Source organism: Eptatretus burgeri, chromosome 14 (genome assembly GCF_056783735.1).
Source record: "Eptatretus burgeri isolate ZD-2024b chromosome 14, Ebu_testis_v1, whole genome shotgun sequence".
Classification (NCBI taxonomy): Eukaryota; Metazoa; Chordata; class Myxini; order Myxiniformes; family Myxinidae; genus Eptatretus; species Eptatretus burgeri.
Window position 1 is genome coordinate 2,074,064 of NC_140974.1, and position 18,650 is coordinate 2,092,713.

The 18,650-nt window shown below is 42.9% G+C and overlaps 1 protein-coding gene across 8 annotated transcripts in view; it reads left to right on the top strand.

Moving 5' to 3' along the window:
• Positions 1-18,354, top strand: part of NOS1AP (nitric oxide synthase 1 adaptor protein) — a 69,974-nt gene extending 51,620 nt beyond the window's left edge. For 2 of the 8 annotated variants that reach the window (XM_085855668.1, XM_085855671.1), the window contains 10 exons: positions 5,616-5,724; positions 6,711-6,846; positions 7,729-7,871; positions 8,252-8,407; positions 9,187-9,399; positions 9,498-9,657; positions 9,975-10,055; positions 13,805-14,013; positions 16,060-16,208; positions 16,533-18,354. In XM_085855668.1, the coding sequence (XP_085711794.1) occupies positions 5,616-5,724; positions 6,711-6,846; positions 7,729-7,871; positions 8,252-8,407; positions 9,187-9,399; positions 9,498-9,657; positions 9,975-10,055; positions 13,805-14,013; positions 16,060-16,208; positions 16,533-17,031 (1,855 nt within the window). In that variant the 3' untranslated portion in view covers positions 17,032-18,354. Of the gene's footprint in view, positions 1-5,615; positions 5,725-6,710; positions 6,847-7,728; positions 7,872-8,251; positions 8,408-9,186; positions 9,400-9,497; positions 9,658-9,974; positions 10,056-13,804; positions 14,014-16,059; positions 16,239-16,532 lie in introns of all 8 variants that reach the window. The other 6 variants (XM_085855672.1, XM_085855675.1, XM_085855669.1 and 3 more) reach the window with 5 other exon arrangements.
• The last annotated feature ends 296 nt before the right edge of the window (positions 18,355-18,650 follow it).

Genomic DNA, 18,650 nt, shown 5'->3' on the forward strand with positions numbered 1-18,650 from the left:
CCAGGCCTGTCGTACATTGAAGTGACCACAGCAAGTTCATGATGTATTTGCAGAGCGGCAATCGAGAGTGTGGCTGAGAACATTCCTCCACGCAGGCACCACACAACGCCGACGTTAAGACTTTGCTCAACCTTCTCCTCAGTGGGTTTTTTCTTTCTTTTCCCACATTGCTCCATCTTATCTCCTCGGGAAGGGGAGGGATAATCATGTGTTGAATGCTCAATCACCCAAATCTGGGTTCTCCCATCGTCCAATTTTTTGTGTGGAATTTCATTTCAAAGTTCATTTAGATGAAATCGTACATTGCTTCAAAGACTGCTTTCAACACTCCGAAACAAACAAAGCATCAATTAAACACCAATCAATAAACGTCATGGGCACATGTAGTTCTACAAGACTAACAAAGATTGTTATGGAAGCATTTAACTTGCATTATATGTCATATCAATATTTTAATCCCTTTCGTTGTTATTTCCCAAAACAACATGCTAAAATATACAGAAATCCCAGTTGTACATATACTCAAAACATCCATCTCATTTGCTATTTCCATCGACATTTTAAATCTGACATTTCTCCATCTGTCCACTTCTCTCTCACCAAAACAGCAAACATGCTGCCATTTTTCCAACTCGCATACACAAACCATCTATCACTTCCTCAAACCTTCTCAATTACGAATCCATTTTCTTTTATCAAAACAAATAAATCATTTTAAACAGTTTTACAAAAATTGTCAAATCACTTGTCAAATATCATTTAAATTGCAGCTCAAACACTCTGTCTACACATGCAGCTTCACCCTCCACAATCTTTATCCCAGTCTTGGAAAAGCATCTTAAACTTCAGACTAATAAACATCCAAACTCTCTTAAACAACTTTTTGGTCAAAACAAAATATTTCCTTTTAAAATCCAGAAATGAAAAATTTAATCTTCAGCATCTATCCAATTAAATCATGAATTTACCTTGACTGAATCGATCAAAGGGTTACACTGGGTTGTTTGCCATTGCCTTCCCAGCACAAGTTCAGGTAACCTCAACATTCGCAGACGAATAAAACAATATTTCAACGTCCATCCGAGGGAATCATCTATTATCTGTGAATTGCCCCACGTGCTAAACATCATCAAATCATTAAAATCATTCCAAATCACGTTTCCACATTTAAATCACATGCAGTATATCCACATTCACAATTGTTATTTCACAATTTATTCAAAATCCCGATGGTTGTAAAATAAAACTTCAACACTTTTTCCTAAATGGACTTCACTTTAAACAGATTCAGTCCAGAGGGTGCGCCACAAACACCAAGGAACGAGGAACAGGAAGTTCTCTCCACATCCAGTGGGAAGAAAAAGGCAAAAAACTCTGACAGGCAAAACCCACAGTTTAGCATTACTCTGTCATGGCTTCAACACATACACTAGACAGCATTGCATCTAATAGACTCGCATGTGATCACGTGACAAATACCAATCACATTTCTATCTCATCCTCTTGAATCTGCATATGAATCGAATTTCACACCTAAAGCAAAGGCTCGAACAAAGACTCAGTGTAAAGATATGCCACCCCCCACAGATCGAGTGGAGGGGGTCTCACACAGTGTAGTTTGCGACCTTCGCGTGGAAATGCAACGCAAAGAATGTATAACATGCCATTTCAAACAAACACACAGCTCAACTCAGCACGAGTTAAAATATCGTCAAAATCCCAACAGAACACGTTTCATTGCAGTGAATATTGGAATCGCACAAGTTTCATTTTTTACTCTCAGTAACACATCGCATCTCAATGCAAATCACCAACCATGCTCCCAGCTGGTTAATCATCTCCTGCACTCCACAAAACGTTTCGTGCAAATCATTGCATTTACAAATCCGTAAAACCTCCACACAATATAATATAACAACCTCACTGCCAACAAACTTCCAGTGAGTTCAATGAACAAAAAGTAACTCTTAAAACTCTTTACAAACAGGTAACTTATAATATTTATCTATTTTAACCTCTATCTCGGCGTCTCAGCCGTGTACTCAACCTCTCTCTCTCTCACAGCCGGTCCGTATCAATGCAAACATGTGGCATGTCGCTTCATCATGCCTATTTGATTACGCATTTGGCTCCTCAACGAGCCTCTTCTTGTCATCTGACTCCTCTTCTTCTCCAGCACTTTTCTAAAACAACTACAGTACTTATTATTTACTTTAAAACGGACTCCCTCCGCCGGATCCTCTTCTTTCTCTCAATAAAATTATCTGACAATGAACTTTTCTTTGTTCGAAATGCGTTACCTGCTGAGAGCGCTCTCCCTTACCTTCGCTCAAGCACTTGTCGTTCCTCCAGGCACTGCCTCCGGCAGATTAAGCACCTCCGGTCACGAGCACCGCACCAACGTCGGTTCGAATCCGAGTCTCGGCGCCAACTGATGTGGATTTTTTAAACCCACCTTGTTGTGATCGTTGTCCTCCTGAAGGATTCTAACTGGTCGATTGTGGAATCCTATTTGACTTCAGACAGAGTTTAACGTTTGTCCGATTTGATTATAAAACCCTACAAAAAACCCTATCGACACTGATAAAACTGATGTCCACACAAGTCCTTCCTTGTGAAACAATTTATTTCCTAATTATACACCATACACTTCTCACCCTTGTACAATGAACTTAAGAATCCCCATTGATTGCAATATTATTTGGTTCTATTTCATTTATTCTTACTTTAGTTAACAGTTAGACCAACCCGATTCAATTCACTTCTACATTACATCAGAGAGTTTTATTCTAACTTGGTACTTGGTCAGTTCCAAGGAGTACGAGCCACTGAGAAACTATACTTCCTCACGTGCTCGTACTAAGAAAATGTGTCTTTCAAAACATTTTATACTTCCATGAGAGAGAGGTTGGGGGATATTCACCCAGACTGTAGACGTGTCCTTTAGACAAAAGCCACTTCGTACATTTTCTAAGCAAAGGTTCATTTATCAGCTCGGTCACTCTGCTCCAGAACAACACATTTCTTATCATTTAGGGCAAAAGTCTTTTGGCCAGAAATGACAGCCAATTCAATTTGCAGCATAAAAGTTACATTTCTGAAACTCCATTTGTTACAATTTAAAATACATTAATATAAATTTTTCCCCCACAGTGGTTACACCCACAATTGGTCTGGTCACTCTGATGGTTACCATACTCAAGGAGTTACTGCCCAATAAGCTGACTCCTATGATCATTGAGGTAACACCGGTTAATAAGCGTATTATGAGACTAAGGATTTGTCACTCCTTGGGTGTCATTTTCCTGGTCTCTGTATCTGCTCCGACTGAGATGAGTGATCTCACCGTGACAGACGCATGCGATGCCACACTCGAGTCTGTGTTTGATCAGTGCCCCAGGTGAGATACTCTTCTAGTCTTGGGAGATTTCAATACATTGACTGGAACTGATAGGGATGGTTATGAGACGTGTGTTGGTCCCCATGGGTCTGGAACTGTGAACCAGAACAGCACTAAGTTCCTTGACCTCACAAGAAGTCATGGACTTAGGGTGGCTGGTTCAAGGTTTCAGCACCCACAGGCTCATCACATCCAGGGATCTGTGACATCCATGCTGAACTTCTCAAGGCTGGTGGAAATGCTGCACTCGTGTTGTTGCATGCAGTTCAGTGCTCTGCTTGGAACACAGGCATCATCCCAACTGACTGTAAGAGGGCCTTGTTGTCCCTCACTGGAAAGGGAAGGGTGATCGCCAAGACTGCAACAACTACTGAGGGCTGACGCTGCTCTCAGTGCCGGGAAAGGTTTTTGCTCATAATTCTCGAGAGGGTTCGCCACCATCTGCTTGAGCACCAGCATCCAGAGTCGTCGGGCTTTACACCAACGAGGTCAAAGATTGACCGTATCCTTGCTCTTCGGGTCCTCACCGAACAAAGATGAGAGTTTCGGCAGGGGCTGCTTGCAGCCGATGTTGATCTCCGTAAAGCGTTTGATTCAGTGAATCGGGATGCCCTCTGGAGGATTCTTGGTCTTCGTGGGGTGCCACCAAAACTGATCGATCTGATGTCTGAACTCTACTCTGGTACTGAGAGTGCTGTGAGATGTGGTGGTACCATCTCTGACTTATTTCCAGTTGTTACTGGAGTTCATCAGGGGTGTGTACTGGCCCCCACACTTTTCAGCACTTGTATGGACTGGATTCTAGGGAGGATGTCGGAGAGTTCAAGTTGCGGTGCATTGTTTGGGAATGTCAAGATCTCTGATCTTGATTTCGCAGGTGATGCAGTCATCATTTTGGATACTGGATATCCTTTTGGGGGTCCTCGAGGTGCTGAATGAGGAGTCGGAGCCGCTGGGATTACGGGTTTCCTGGGTCAAAACTAAGATCCAGGCTTTCAATGACATATTGGATGCTGCTGTCCTGTCTGTACCTGTTTGTGGCGAGGATGTTGAGGTCACCGGTTTATATCGAGGTCAGGATTTGAACCCATGCTGCACAGAGTGAGCATGCGTACCTCTCATCTTTCTTGCCGTGGTGTGGCGATTCATTACTTCATCGTAACTGAAAACATTTTTTACTCATTGTGATCATAAAAATTTATTTGGCTTTCCTAACTCCGGTATCGAACCGCGGTGTCACTATTGATTGAAGCTTGAAAAACGTGCGCCAAGTGGCTTCACCAAGCACTTCACAAACTGTTGAAGAAACTATTTTAAACGAAACGTTTAATTTTTATTTGTATTTATCTCTGCCGAAGTGAATATGGGTTGTATAATGGAAAATCGTACAAAAAGGGGAAATGTCGTGGAAAATAAAATTTCACATTTTCATCGAGCCAGCCATCTCCTGTTGCACCGCAGAGCACGTGGTCAATGCAGGCAAGTTGCCCCTGAACTTTGTTCAAATCAATCAAAATATAGTATTCAGTGACAGTGCAAATATTGCAGAGTGCTCGCTAAGTGACTTAAGCGCTCAATGAGGCGCTCCAACAAAATGGTTGATAAGGAACGGATGGCTTGGCAAGCAATGATCCATCATATTTGCACCTCCCGGAGACACCCAAACAATGTCTGAATTGGACAAATGAACACTTTTTATCTTTAGCGTCGGAACTGCTGCTAAGTTCAATTCTGGAGCTGAAATTGTGTAACACACACACACACACACACACACACACACACACACACACACACACACACACACACACACACACACACACACACACACACACACACACATTCACACACTATTACATAAAGCATAATGATTGTAAATCCAAAACGAACTTTGGTACAAAATGGACACCCTGTACACTCCTGTAAGTTTTCATTTATTGCCGATACAATGATCTCCAATACTTTTACACTTTACAAGTACCTTTCGATTGAAACAGGTGAATGCGTACAGTCATCACCTGGATACTCTTTTCCTGACAGTTCGGCCACACCACTTCAAAATCCGTTAACATGGAGCTGATGTTTGATCAAGTCATTATCTGAAATGGAATGACGTTTTATTGTTGAACTCGAGAGCACCACTGTGAAACCGACCCATATTTTACTACCTGCCAATTTCTTGTGCACAACCCCACCACCTTTTTCACTATTATTTTAGGATATTTTATGTATCGCATGACTCCCAGGACCTAAAGATCTTCAGCTTCATCTCAAGAGATGGGTCAAGTAATGCTTTCCACTGCAACGTGTTCAAAGCAAAACGAAAGGTGAGTTTCGATGCAGAGACATCAAGTATGAATGGGTGGTTTACCTGTACATGCATCGGGATGTGGAGGTGGAGTGGGAGGGTGGGAGAGCGGGATAGCTTGAGGGAGAGTTTGTGCCACAAAACAAAACCCTTGGGTTTTCCTCACACATTTTAATAAGGCTCACTTGGCTGTGCCTGGATGGGTTTGAGGGTAGAGAAGTAGCAGCTGAAATGTGAATCCTATCCAGGTTCCTCCTGATGACTTCATCTTTGCTTTTTGCTTCTTTTGGTTCCTTGTGATGATTCCAAAGCAGGACTTGTACCTATTTGGTCTTCCATTTGATTTGATTTGAATATATTTTAATCCTATTCTAAATTCCATTGAATAATAATGAAAAACGTCGTGGGTCAGGGTCAGGTGTTCAATCAAAGCGGGGTTGCATCAAAGCGGGACGCCTTGGTACCCGGTCATCACTGGCATCAGCTATAAAGTGGCAGGTCTAGTTATGTCTCTTATTAATTACAGAACACACTAGTGCACAAACGCCACACAAAACAAGTCTTGGGGTGGGTATGCAAACTCTGACTGCTGTTTTTCTTGTTTCGAATGCAGCCTGTGGCTGCTGGTTGCATCTTTGCTGGGAGTGTGACTGTGCTGATGATTCAGTGCCCCCTATTTCCAATAAGTTGGTCCTCATTTTGCCGACCTCAAAAGGATGACAGGCTGAGTCAACCCACCTGGTGTTATCTAACTGCACAACAGGGGCTCAAACTCAGGATCCTAAGATCTTAAGCCAGCCATCTTAACCAATATGCCAACACCAGGCTTTATGACAGCAATAAAAAAAAATTTGAACATAAACCAATCACTGACATTTTCGTATTATAATATCACAGATTACTGAAAAGCAGCTTAATGGGTTTGGAAGAAATGTACCACTTCAAGTCGTTGACTTGGATTATGAATCTGCCAAAGACTCAAGCAGTTTGGTTTGTGTACTGCAGAGCCAAGCCATGCGTATCGTGCGCACCATCGGACAGGCTTTTGATGTTTGTCACAAGCTGAGCTTGCAGCAAGCCCGCCAAGAAGCATTAGTGAAAGGAAGCAGCCAGTGTGATGAGCAACTGCAGCGAGACTCAAGTAAGTTCAGTTGCAACTTATGGATGTATATAAACCTTGTATGATGAGGGAAAGTATATTCACCTCACCTGAAGTTTAAATTCTAGATAAGGTAATGTCATCACACACCGTCCGCCCATGTCTTATTTTGACTTCTCCGGCCAAACCGCTGGGCCGATCCGGCTAAAATTTGGCATCAACCTTCCTCTCCTGACTGGTAACAGGAATTGCAAAGCTTGTTCCGGTCACATGACTTTAAGTCGGTCAAAAGGGCGGCCATGCAAATTCCTTCCAAAATCTTCTTTTTCAGACCCATCAGTCAGAATGGCATAAAATTTGGGTTCCAACATTAGGCTCGGGTAGGGATGTGAAATTGTGGAAATCATGCTGATCACGTGACCGGAAGCGTGTCAAAATGGCCGACTTCGTAAATGTTTTGGAAAATCGTGTAAATTCCTTCAAAAACCTTCCTCTCCAGACCCACCAGTCAGAATGCTGCCAAGTTTAGGTTACAACATTAGACCAGGGCCTAGTTAAGCCACAGATCCAGTGGCCTTATTTTCTTAAATGGTGATTTTGTAATGCTCTGCATAAAGGATCAAAAATAGTTCTGGCGAAAGAGCCGTTTTAATGGCTCGTTTAATGATTATAAATTTGTAATGAATACTCGGGAAGTAAAGTTGATAATCCTTGTTAACTAATGCCAAGTGCAGCAAGTAGCAGCATGATCCATTTGCGATCCATTTATCTTGCCAAATATATTTCTTTATACAGTGAATGTTTGCTATCATTCTCTTAAAGACCACACCAACTCGTCATCACTGTGACACTTCCTTAATCCTGCTCATCAACGAATCAAATCATCAGTCTTCATGTCCCTAACATTGAGCTTTTGTCCATAAGCACCGGTGGCTGTCAGGGATGACCCGGTGGGTGGTGAGGGTGCGAAGGATTCTGGAAAAATAGCAGTCCCAACCCAGGCATCCAGTCAGACGACGGTGACCGACTCCAACGACAAATTGCAACATGGCGAAATGGCAAAAACGGTACATCAAACCAGTTTTTGAAATGTGTGTGAACCTGTTGGAATGTACATACCAAATGGTAATCATTTTGCACTTTTTAAGCTATTGATTGTCTTGTATAAAACAACAGAAAGCTGTTTACCATCTAGTAAGAGAGCATCAGTGGAACTGTGCTGTTTGTCATGAGAGATTATAAATCGTAGTGTTTCTTTTGTTCAAAAGGGACACCCTGTACCCTCTTCCAAGTTTTCATTTATTGCCTAATATAAGGATCTCCAATATTTTTACAAGTCTCGTCAAGTCAAAAACAGATGAATAGGTATAAAGCTGAGTCACCGCTGCTCTCAACGCTGGTAGATTATACCAGATGATGAAATAATGCTGTGCCTGCTGCTTTGTAGATCGATGGAGTTCCTCAGCAATCTCCAGGGCACTCCCCAGCTGTGCCCCCTGGTCCAAGCACCCAGGTTGGCCCGTCTTCATTGCATCACCACCTAGAGCTACTACAACAGCAGCTGCAGTTACAGAAACAACAGTCACAGTCTGCTGCAGCACAGGTAAAGGCACTTCCTGCAATCGTACCTTCAATATTTGCTACTTGAGTTTTGGAAATCCCATCTGCTCCATCTCTAGCAAAAAGGACAATCAAAGTTCTGCCTGCCTCAGGAGGCCTGTAAGAGTGCTGTCTTTCCCACCTCGGGGGTGGGGGTGCGGGTGTGGGGGACGTGTGATCGCCATTCTCCCCGCCTTGTGCTGCCAGTGTAATCCCCATTCTCCCTCCCCACCTCAGGCAGCCCATGCAAGCACCCTTCTCCCCACTTCAGCAGGCCCATACAAGCGCTGTCCCCACTGTCTCATATGGTCCACACGATCACTGTCCTCTTTGTCTCAGGCAGCTTGCATGAGAGCTTTGCAGGCCAACCAAAATGGGATGGACAAGTACCATCATCCCATCTTGGGCAGCTCATGCGATCACCGTCCATCCCATCTTTGATGGCCCAAACGTGAACGGTCCATTCTGTCTTGGGTGGCCCATGCAAGCGTCATCCTCCCCGCTTTGGCCGGCCCGCGTGAGTGCTGCCCATATTTTGATGGGTGATCCATGTGAGGGTTGTTCTCCTCAATTGGGGTGGCACATGAGAGTGTCATCCTCCACATCTTGAGCAGCTCGCCTGCGAGAGTGCCATCCACCCCTTTTTGTGTTGCGTGTATGAGCCTCATCCTCCTCACCTTAGGAGGCCTGTGTGAGTGCCGTATTCTCTGTTTTGGGCAGCCCGCACAAGCACCATCCATCCCTTTTTTGTGGCCTGTGCGAGCCTCATCCTCCCCACCTTAGGAGGCCCGTGCGGGCATCGTCTCCACTGTCTTGTGTGGCCCGCACGAGCGTCATCCTCCCCACCTCGGGTGGCCCATGCGAGCACAGTTCTCTCCGTCTCAGGCCGTCCGTGCGAGTACTGTCCATCCCCTCTCGGGCAGCCCATGCAAGCACCCTCCTCCCCACCTCAGGCGGACTGCCCGAGCACTATCCTCCTCACCTTGGGTGGCCCACGTGAGCGTTGATTGCCCGCTCTCCTTGACTCTTGTATGCTTCGTTGCTTATTTTAGCTTCTAGTTCTTTGGAACCCTTAAGTTCAATATTCTGTGCAGGTGCGATTGCTGCGGACCCAACTGGCAGCAGAGGCTGCTGCACGAGGCGAAGCTGAATCTCGGGAGCAGCAGCTGTTGCAGCAGAATCGTGTATTGCTGCTGCAGCTGTCAGTTCTTGTTCGGCGTCTTCGTCGTGTTGAAGTTCAGCTCACTGGTTCCGGTGAGTACCTGCAAATTGTGTTCTTCCGAGTGCAAGTATTCCATGAAACTGATCATGCTTATGACTCTTAATTGCTTATATATATATATATATTTTTTTTTTTCACATTATTTCTTATGTTTATCAAGTAAAATTTGCCTTTGCAATATAAAGTAGCAATCTCGTGAAGCTCTTTGATTATACAGTAGGTATTTTTGTTTTTTTTGTTTTTCGAATTTCTTTGAAGGATTTTGTTTCATGTTTCATGATGTTTGCTCTTCCTGCTATTTTTTCCCCTCTTCCTCACCCTCACATTACCCTTGATCTTCAATCCATAGATGAAGGGTTTCCAGAATCCGACCTTTGCCTGCCCTCCCTCACCGATCCCACATCTCCCTCCCCCGCCACCCTCGACCCAGGTACGTCCTGGGACCCAGGCCCTGTATCTGGGCCAAATTGGGCTTCAGGATCACAGGGCTCAGCCCATGGCCCACCCAGCTCTCTGCTTGGATCAGTGTCGGGTTCGTGCTACGTTCAGCGGAAGCGAGAGTCAGGAATTGGTTCTGAGAGTGACACTAGCGAGTGTCACAGTGATGAGGTTGCTGGAGGAAGTTTCCGGCATTTAGAGGAAGCACAAAGGCTGCTCAGCCTTTCGTATGACTCGTTGTCTGACTCCATCCTTGTCTGAGCTCTGCCTTGCCAATGCTTTTTCTTTACCACCCACCACCCCATGCTTCCCCCCCCCTCAGGATTTTCAGTCATTTTCCAACTCTTTTTTTTGCTTTGCAAAGTTCCCTTCAATTGTTCCTCAGCTCTTTCTCAGTGTTTTCAGGTCACCTCAAGCTTTCTGTCTTCAGTTCTCCATTTTATCTACAATTGTAGACATTGTCTTTTTTTACCACCGCCTTTTCTTTCCTCATTCACAATCGTCATTGTGATAGGAGTTGGACAAGCATATGAGCAGATATTGCCATGATGGGTTGTATGCCGATGAAAGGTTGAGTTTAAACAGCATTGTCAGGGTTCTTCTCAGAATCTTTGACAAATAGAGCACCCTTCCCCTCTCCCCTTTAAAAAAAAAAAAAAAAAAACAAGGTTCTTCTTTCTGTTGCTTGTTTGGGTTGAACAAACTTGATGATAGGTGTGGTTTTGGCCATTATATGTCAAATTACTTCTTCCATTGTCTTTCTGTGGGAAATAACTTTCAGTACCAACTGAAATGAACTCCATGAACTAACTCTTCATGCTACGAGTATCGCCACTTGCTACAACACTGGAGAACAATGTGTGACAAGAATGTGTACACATTCCTCAAACACCACCTGCTTAACTCACAAAGGTTAAGTAATGGCTTACGTCAAAGCACTGACGTGTGCCAGGCATGTGAGCTATTTTCTCCGTCTTGCACGATCAACGTCACGTCGTGCTCATGCAGTTCTGTAACAACATAAAAAGGAAACCTCACCAATCATTTGATGTGAATCCGGTTTAGCAACATGCATCTGTCACTCTGAGTGTCCTCAACTAACCACTGGCCTATTTCAAGCAAAGGCAATAATTTCACAACCGACAAATGTGTTTTGACTCGCGTCAAACAATCTTGTTCACAATGAAATCAATGGAACAATAACAATGAGAACAAATACACGACTCATATTCCATACGGTACGTCCCTCGACGATGACTGCTAAATAACATTTCGCATTTCTGTTCCCCATCTGGAACAACAGCACACAAGAATGTTACCTTTGCACTATGAAATATATCGCATTATTATAAATACTGTGGGTACATGTTAGGAAGACTTAATTTGAAAACTCCTCCTTTGAACAACAACGGCATGAAAAGCGACGACTGTATTCAATTGGATACAATAGGATTTCTCTCCACTCACACCTGCAGACTTGGACCTCTGCAGAAGAAAAAAAAAAAACAAAACTAAAAAACTAAAATCATGTTTCTTATGTTATTCGCTGAAATAAACAGTGTTGTAAATGTTAAAAGCAAGAATGGCCTTTCAATTGGGGCAGCATTTTCTCCAAACGGAGTTGGGGTTCACCGTGTTTGATCACAACGTGAGGACAACCCTGATTATACATAAAGTGTGTTTGAGAACTTTGCTTCTAGACATTGACTGTTTAAATGTGTCATCGCTTTGTTCACTGGTACTCGGGTCACCACTCCATGGTGCTCCTTTTTTACCCGTAGTTTATCGACGGTCTCACATACAAACCCCTCTGTGAAGTCACATTTCAGCCTTCTGTTTCTCAATGCTCACTCTTCATCCTTATTGAATTGTCTCTCACCGCGGTCTCACCACACGTGGATCGCGGTTCTTGAATTGATCCCACCATGTACCTTGCTTCTCCCACCAGTCTATTGGCTCTTCCCTCAATCCCTCCAACTTCCTTCTCTTTCTTCATCGAAATCCCTTTCATACTCCCCAACTGAGCGCAGCCATCGCCTTCGCTTGGCCGCAATATAAAATCCGTATGATGTGTAAATTGTGCGTATTTGCTGACCATGGCTTGATGATGTGGCTGATAAAGTAATTAATTGTACAATAAAGTAAGTGTTTGCTCTCTTTTTTTTTACCTCTGTTTGTATTTTCTAACCCATTGTTCATTCCCCGTTTTTTTAACGCACTTGTAGTCTCTTACCCACCTGACACCTCTTTGCATTTTGTAACCTGTTTATTCTTCACATAGCATATCCTTTCCCTAAATGCTGATGATTTTGTCCTTAACCAATAAAACCTTGATATAAAGTTGATAAAGAAGAAAAGAAAAGTTTCCAACGATAATAATTAGCTAGACTAACTAATTGACTCTTCTTCAAGCAATCATCTTAGCAGAGCAGAGCTTTGAAATAAAGATACACGAAGCCGTGAGTTTTATCCACAACTGCACCCGTTTCATTTCATACTCGTACAAGCTTATTTCCTTTTCCAAATACTGTTCCTTGAAACACCCAAACTTTCACTTGCTCTGTTCCTTTCTCCCCAACTGCTTCCACTCCATTTGATGAGCTACCCCTGACGTACCAGGTGTGTGACGACCTATTCTCTTGCATTGTTGTGATCCATGTCCATTCGTGTTTATGGGTGTTTGTTTTGCTTCTTACGTTTGTTGGTTTCGGTTTGTCGAAACATAGTGGTGTCAAATTAAGAGTATTTCTTTTAAGATTAAATTGTCTTGTGGTTCTTTGGAAGCTGTTCACACCGTTCAAATGTATTTGCCTCTTTGCCACAGTAAACATGGATATAATTATTGAGTTCACTGAATGTTTACAATCATTACAGATTTCATTTCTTCGTTGATAAAAATAAGAATTTCTATCTCTCTATTTCAACTTCCAGTTATTCACGTAATGTGATGTTCTTTATGTAAGGTTAAGCTGTAATCTCAGCTCCTTCCTAAAAGATTCTTCTATGACGTGAGCGGCCAGATTAAGAGCATGATACCAAGGCTGTTTTACTTAAAGAACTCATTTTCTATACAACATCAAGTGTCATGTAAGAGCAAGGAGGCAAATGGTAATTAAGGCCACAAACTGACATCGGGGCAACCATTAGACACAATAAGAAAGGGAATAAATAAACACAAAAAGAGGAGAGAGAAGAGTGGAGTCCAATAAGAGGGTTGGGTTTGGTTGGGTGAATGAAGGTAGAAAAGATCACAGGTAGGGATGGGGAATGACATGAGCTGCAAGTGCCCTGCATGCTGTAGCTCTAGGAAGAAGAGGTGGATATCACAGGCTCAGGTGTGGTGAGCTTCGATTTTGAGAGTTGAATTAAGAGGGGGTGACGAGAAAAATACATACATCCTGGAGGAACAGGTCATAGGGCTGATGGGGCAGAGGGAGCTACACCGAAGGAGAGGTGGTAAAAAGAGAGCTATGGACAAAGGCCTTTCACTTTTTATATATATATATATATATATATATATATATATATATATATATATATATATATATATATATCTTTAACTTTTCTTTAGCACCTTCATTGTGCCCCCCCCCTCTAACCCCATTGCTTTTTCGTTATCGACGCATGATCCAATTCTTGTATCGCTTGCCTTTGCCATATAAAATCTTGTCATAAAATGATCTAAATGGATTAATAACGATCACAAAGGTTCCTATCTTTTCCCTTTCCCACAATCCCCAGCTGACCTTTCAGTTTTTCATAACGCATTCGCAGCAGCTGAAATGCAGGGCTACTCAGCTACTGCCCTTGGAGGTGGGGTTCACGACATTCCTACGACCCCAAACTTTGGACCAATGGGCATCGCGATTACTGGCCCAGATACTTTCACCACTGTTAGCTTAATCACCGCAACCACATCCAGTCAACCCATGCAGACACAGAACAACTGGGTAAGCAGATGTTTTAAGGCAGTTTTATCTGATTAGTTTTTCTCCATTCATTTTGAAATGTTCACTCCATATCTCCTAACATCTACCTTTGTTGTTCATTGGGAATGAATGACTTCATGTTATGTGGAAGGCAAAACAAAAAAATGTGTAGATTTTCCAAAGAAAATTGAAAGGCTTTTCTTTCCTTTAAACAATTTTCTAATTCAATGAAATTAACAGGATGTTGAATGGGGGGTGAGGGGGGTATACTAACCACAGTGGGGAGCAAGAAGAAGTTAACCCTTGTCGGAATGAAAGAGAGGGAAGGGGTCAATGCCCTCTCTTTTGCTCCGACAAAAGATAACTTCCTTAAATGCCAACTTCTCCTTTCTTCCTGTGGCGGTTAACATACCTTTAACATACCTTGATCGAGGTACTGTTGATTTATTGCATTGTTATACCTGTTCGCTGATGCACATCAACACTAGCCTTCACCAGTAACGTTGTTTTTTTCATTCTTTTTTTATTATCGGTGTGAAACAAAAGAAAATTATTTTTTATTTCCCAACTAACCCTTTTTTTCATTGTCCAAGGCCCGTGAAGGAGCTGCAACACAAATCATGCACACACATGCAGACAAATAATGCCAGACAACACCGAACTCGAATTCAGACAAACACGGGAAGTACCTTCCCCAAGCACGACTACCAGGGACACCATCTTTGTGACATTGCTTTTCTCTCTGCAGTCAGCTGGCCAATGAAGGAGAAATTTTCCCTTCCCCATGGATATCAACTTGCGGAGTTTGTCCTTGCTCTATCCTGTAATTGCTGAGTGTCTCGAAAGGAGGCAGTATGTACCATTTATAAAGCCTTTCGTATGACATGGACACGGTCAGAATCAAACTTCTGACTTCCAAAACCTCACATTTTAACCAGAATCCCACCAAATGTGGTTCATATAAGAATCAGAATATGGCAAAGAAATTTTTCAAAACAATTGCTATCATCTTCTTCTTCAACGGCTACAATTATTCCCACATGGTGTTAATCGGGAGAAGCTTCGCCCAAGTATTTCATGAATCAGCTGGCCTGGCCTGATGTTCGACTAAGTAGTTGGGGCAGGAATTTGTAATTTGTTCATGGTGCTGGCGATAGCTTGCCTCCTCTTCACGAAGGACACCTTGGGATCTTTGAAGTCCACCGACTAATGCCGGCAGAAGGATGCCCATTTAACATCAATCCCATTGGATGAATCGCCCTACGTATGAAACACCAGGATGACAGTTCATAGCTGGGTCAGGATTCAAACCCAGGCAAGACATGTTAGAGTGAGTGTACATTCCTCTAGGCCAACCTGTCAGCCCTAATCATTATCATCGAATTCCCCGTCATGTACAATTACCTTTTGGACAGATTCGGATGAACAATGTGACAACTGCAATCGGCTGTACAACCCAGAGGGCAGCAATGTGTTCAGGCCAAACCAAGGAAAATGTATCTTAGCATTGAGTTGGGGTTCATTTCATCGTCACCACAAGGTTACAAATCAAGAATCATGATGTCACGACGAGGAATTGTGACATTGTACGAATAATTCATCAAATCGTGTCATTTAATGCACTCACTTTTTGGTCGATCATACACCCTGAAGGCGTGAGGATCGTGAGACACATGGTTCCTCTTAAATATTGTATTTTTACCGATCTATAAAATATCCTACTGTCATGTGATTAAAAACAGAGAAAGTAGAATATGAATTGAGGTTATTTGGTGGAGCTTAAGGGCCATAGATTTATTTCATCAGAAATATGGTGGAATGTTTGGGTTCCAGAAGTTGACAATAAAAATGAAGTCTTCCTCCTTCAACTGGATTTGAACTGACAACCTTTGGGATAGGATTTCCATCATAATCACCACTGTTGGCCATGACTCGCATGTTGTTTTAATGAATGCACAGTGTAGGATTGCTGCACACTGCAATGGATTTAATGTATGTACCTAGTATGTTGTTTCTTGACGTGAATGTACTGGCCCCTTTAAACCCCCATAAATTGTCTATCCACAGAATTCCCTCAGCAATGGTCATGCCGAGACAAACCCTCAAGAATTTCTATCCAACAGTCCCAGGGGTGCGACTCTGCCACGATTCTTAAAAAATAGAGGAGGGATTGTGGACAGTGGACTCCAACCGGAGTACGAGCTACAATTTCACCGGTAAAACCGGCAACCTTTACCTGATCCCAAGTAATAACCACGAGCGTGCCGTGCATCCTCCGCAATTTGGAAACGTATAGCACGTTGTAGATTATTTTGGATTTTTTTTTTTCATGCTCGTGTTAATAAAGTGTTTCCCATTTATTTCGTTTTATCAAAACACAAGAGACAAAAATTAAATGTTTGCAATTATCTACAATATCAAACACTGTAGTAACTTCCTCATTCTCAAGTATTGCCTTTATTGTTTGATAGTTTGTTTTGATGAGAGTTGTTTTGTTTTTGTTTTCCTTTGTATCCCCCCGTATCTGTTCATCCTACAAGTGGCTCATTGGATGGTGTTCCTCGCCTCGCTCCGCCACCCATCTCCCAGATCAGCCATGCCCGCAGACGCCTTGCTCGTCCGCTGCCTTGCCAGCATGCAATGCTGGGCCTAGCAGTACCCTTGCCCTCATCATCTCCAAGCACATCCCTCAGCCAAGGTCATGAATTTTGGCAGGAGGATGCCTCTTATGCTTCACTATCACCTTCTGTTACAGCTGCTAGCGCAGAAGGTGACCGTTTTAATACCTGGCTGGAAGAGAGAGCGAGGAGGCAGCAAAAGGGCACTCCGGGAGGCTCAGGCACCAATGGTGGAGCATCAAGGCTTACGGGCGAGCAATCGGACAGCTCGGGTGATGTGGCAAAACGGGATATGAGCAACAAAATTCGATTGCACATCAGTTTGTCTGAGGAGGAGCTCCAAGAGAGCCTCTCTGATGACTCCGGCCTGCCGAGGCAACGCGATTCTGCTGGGGAGATGGAGGATGCAACAGGCTGTTAGGCTAGTCTTTGTTAACATGAATAATGGTCGTAAGAATACTGCTAACAAAGTAACATTAGGCTGTCACAAGTTTGGATGGAGGCATCCTGTGAATTGTGAGAGGTTGTATCCATTATCTGGACAGGTAATCTCCATTTATAGTTTACATTTGTGGATCTTTGTGACCAGTTTCGAGGTACTTTGGCACTCTTTGGTAAACATGTTGGAGGGTTCATGGGGATTGGGGGTTAAAATGACATGATCTTGCTTGGTGAGTTGTTCGGTTTAGGGAATATTATGCTATGTTTTGTCATCTAAATCTTCACATTCTTCTTATCCTGGAGTCAGGTTTCCTGTCTTTCCAACAATCAACAAATTATATTTTTGATTCATTTTGCTTAATGGCCCATGGGACAGTTCATCAGTTGAGATGAGATTTCTCTCTGTGTCTGTCTCTCTCCACCTTTAAATTGACATTTGCCTGTAAATTTGAGCAGAAGAGACATTTTGGGAAGGACCTTTGTAAAGAAAACAAAAAGCTCAAAGTTGAGAGCAAATGGCAAAAAGATGAGTTTTCTGTGTCCTTGAATGAAATGAAGATTCAGAACAATTTCATTACAGCAGTTTATCTTGCACTGAATGATTTATTTCCTTATATGAAGAATGGTCATCAGTTAATACGTCACTTTACCACATCGAATCCTTGCAGAAAACATCAGCCGATCATCTGTTCGCTCTACCGATGGTCCAAACGGGGAAGATTTAACGTCTAAGTAAGTAGGACAGCCAGCATCAAATCATTTGTGTTCCTCCCCCACCACCTCCTCCTCCTCAACATCCCCACCCTCCCACATAAAATTCCAATGCGACGATCAAGGTGATTCGAGCCCATGAGGAAGGTGAAAAAGGTGAGCGATCTACGAAAGCGAATTGCTCCATGCTCCTCGATAGCCGTATTCCCAGTGACATCGTCGGGTGAGGAAACCGGGCGAGTCGGACATTTGATATTGTTGCGTGCAAATTGAGAGGACATGTTGGGAATGGTAGAGAGTGCAAGGCGTTGTGATCGTGTTGAAGCATCCATCAAGCTGGGTTAAGCTTGTCTGGACTTGTTCCTTTGTCTGGACAAGAAATTATTTTTTAAATGACAACTTCCCATTCCAGTCTATGGAATGAGTTTGAACTCCAAAGGTGTTTTACAGGAAAGTTGGGAGTTTGCTGAGATTTCAAACAGTTTTTGAAAAATGTTTATTTTGTAGAAGATTGAGTTGTTTTTTGTTTGTTCTAACATGTACAATAAAATTCCGCTTGTATCAGATGCTATTAAAAACAATTTATCCTCTCGCCTTCCTTCTCACCATTTCGACATGGCGTGTTTCTGTCATTCTTCTCATTTGCTTACATGTAAACACCTGAGGAGCCTCATTGTGATGCCTGAAAACAAGTTTATAACCTGAAAAAGAGGTTTAAGGAACCTGATCAAACATCACTTTACCGAAACCAAACTTGCAGCGGTGAAACAAAATTTGGGATCTGAGATAGTTGAACTTACCTTTGAGCTGTGTCGTTAGGGTTTGAATCCCGCTCCGACTATTAAACGCAAGCTGAGTTCCTCAGATGTAATGTGTTGCATCTCATCC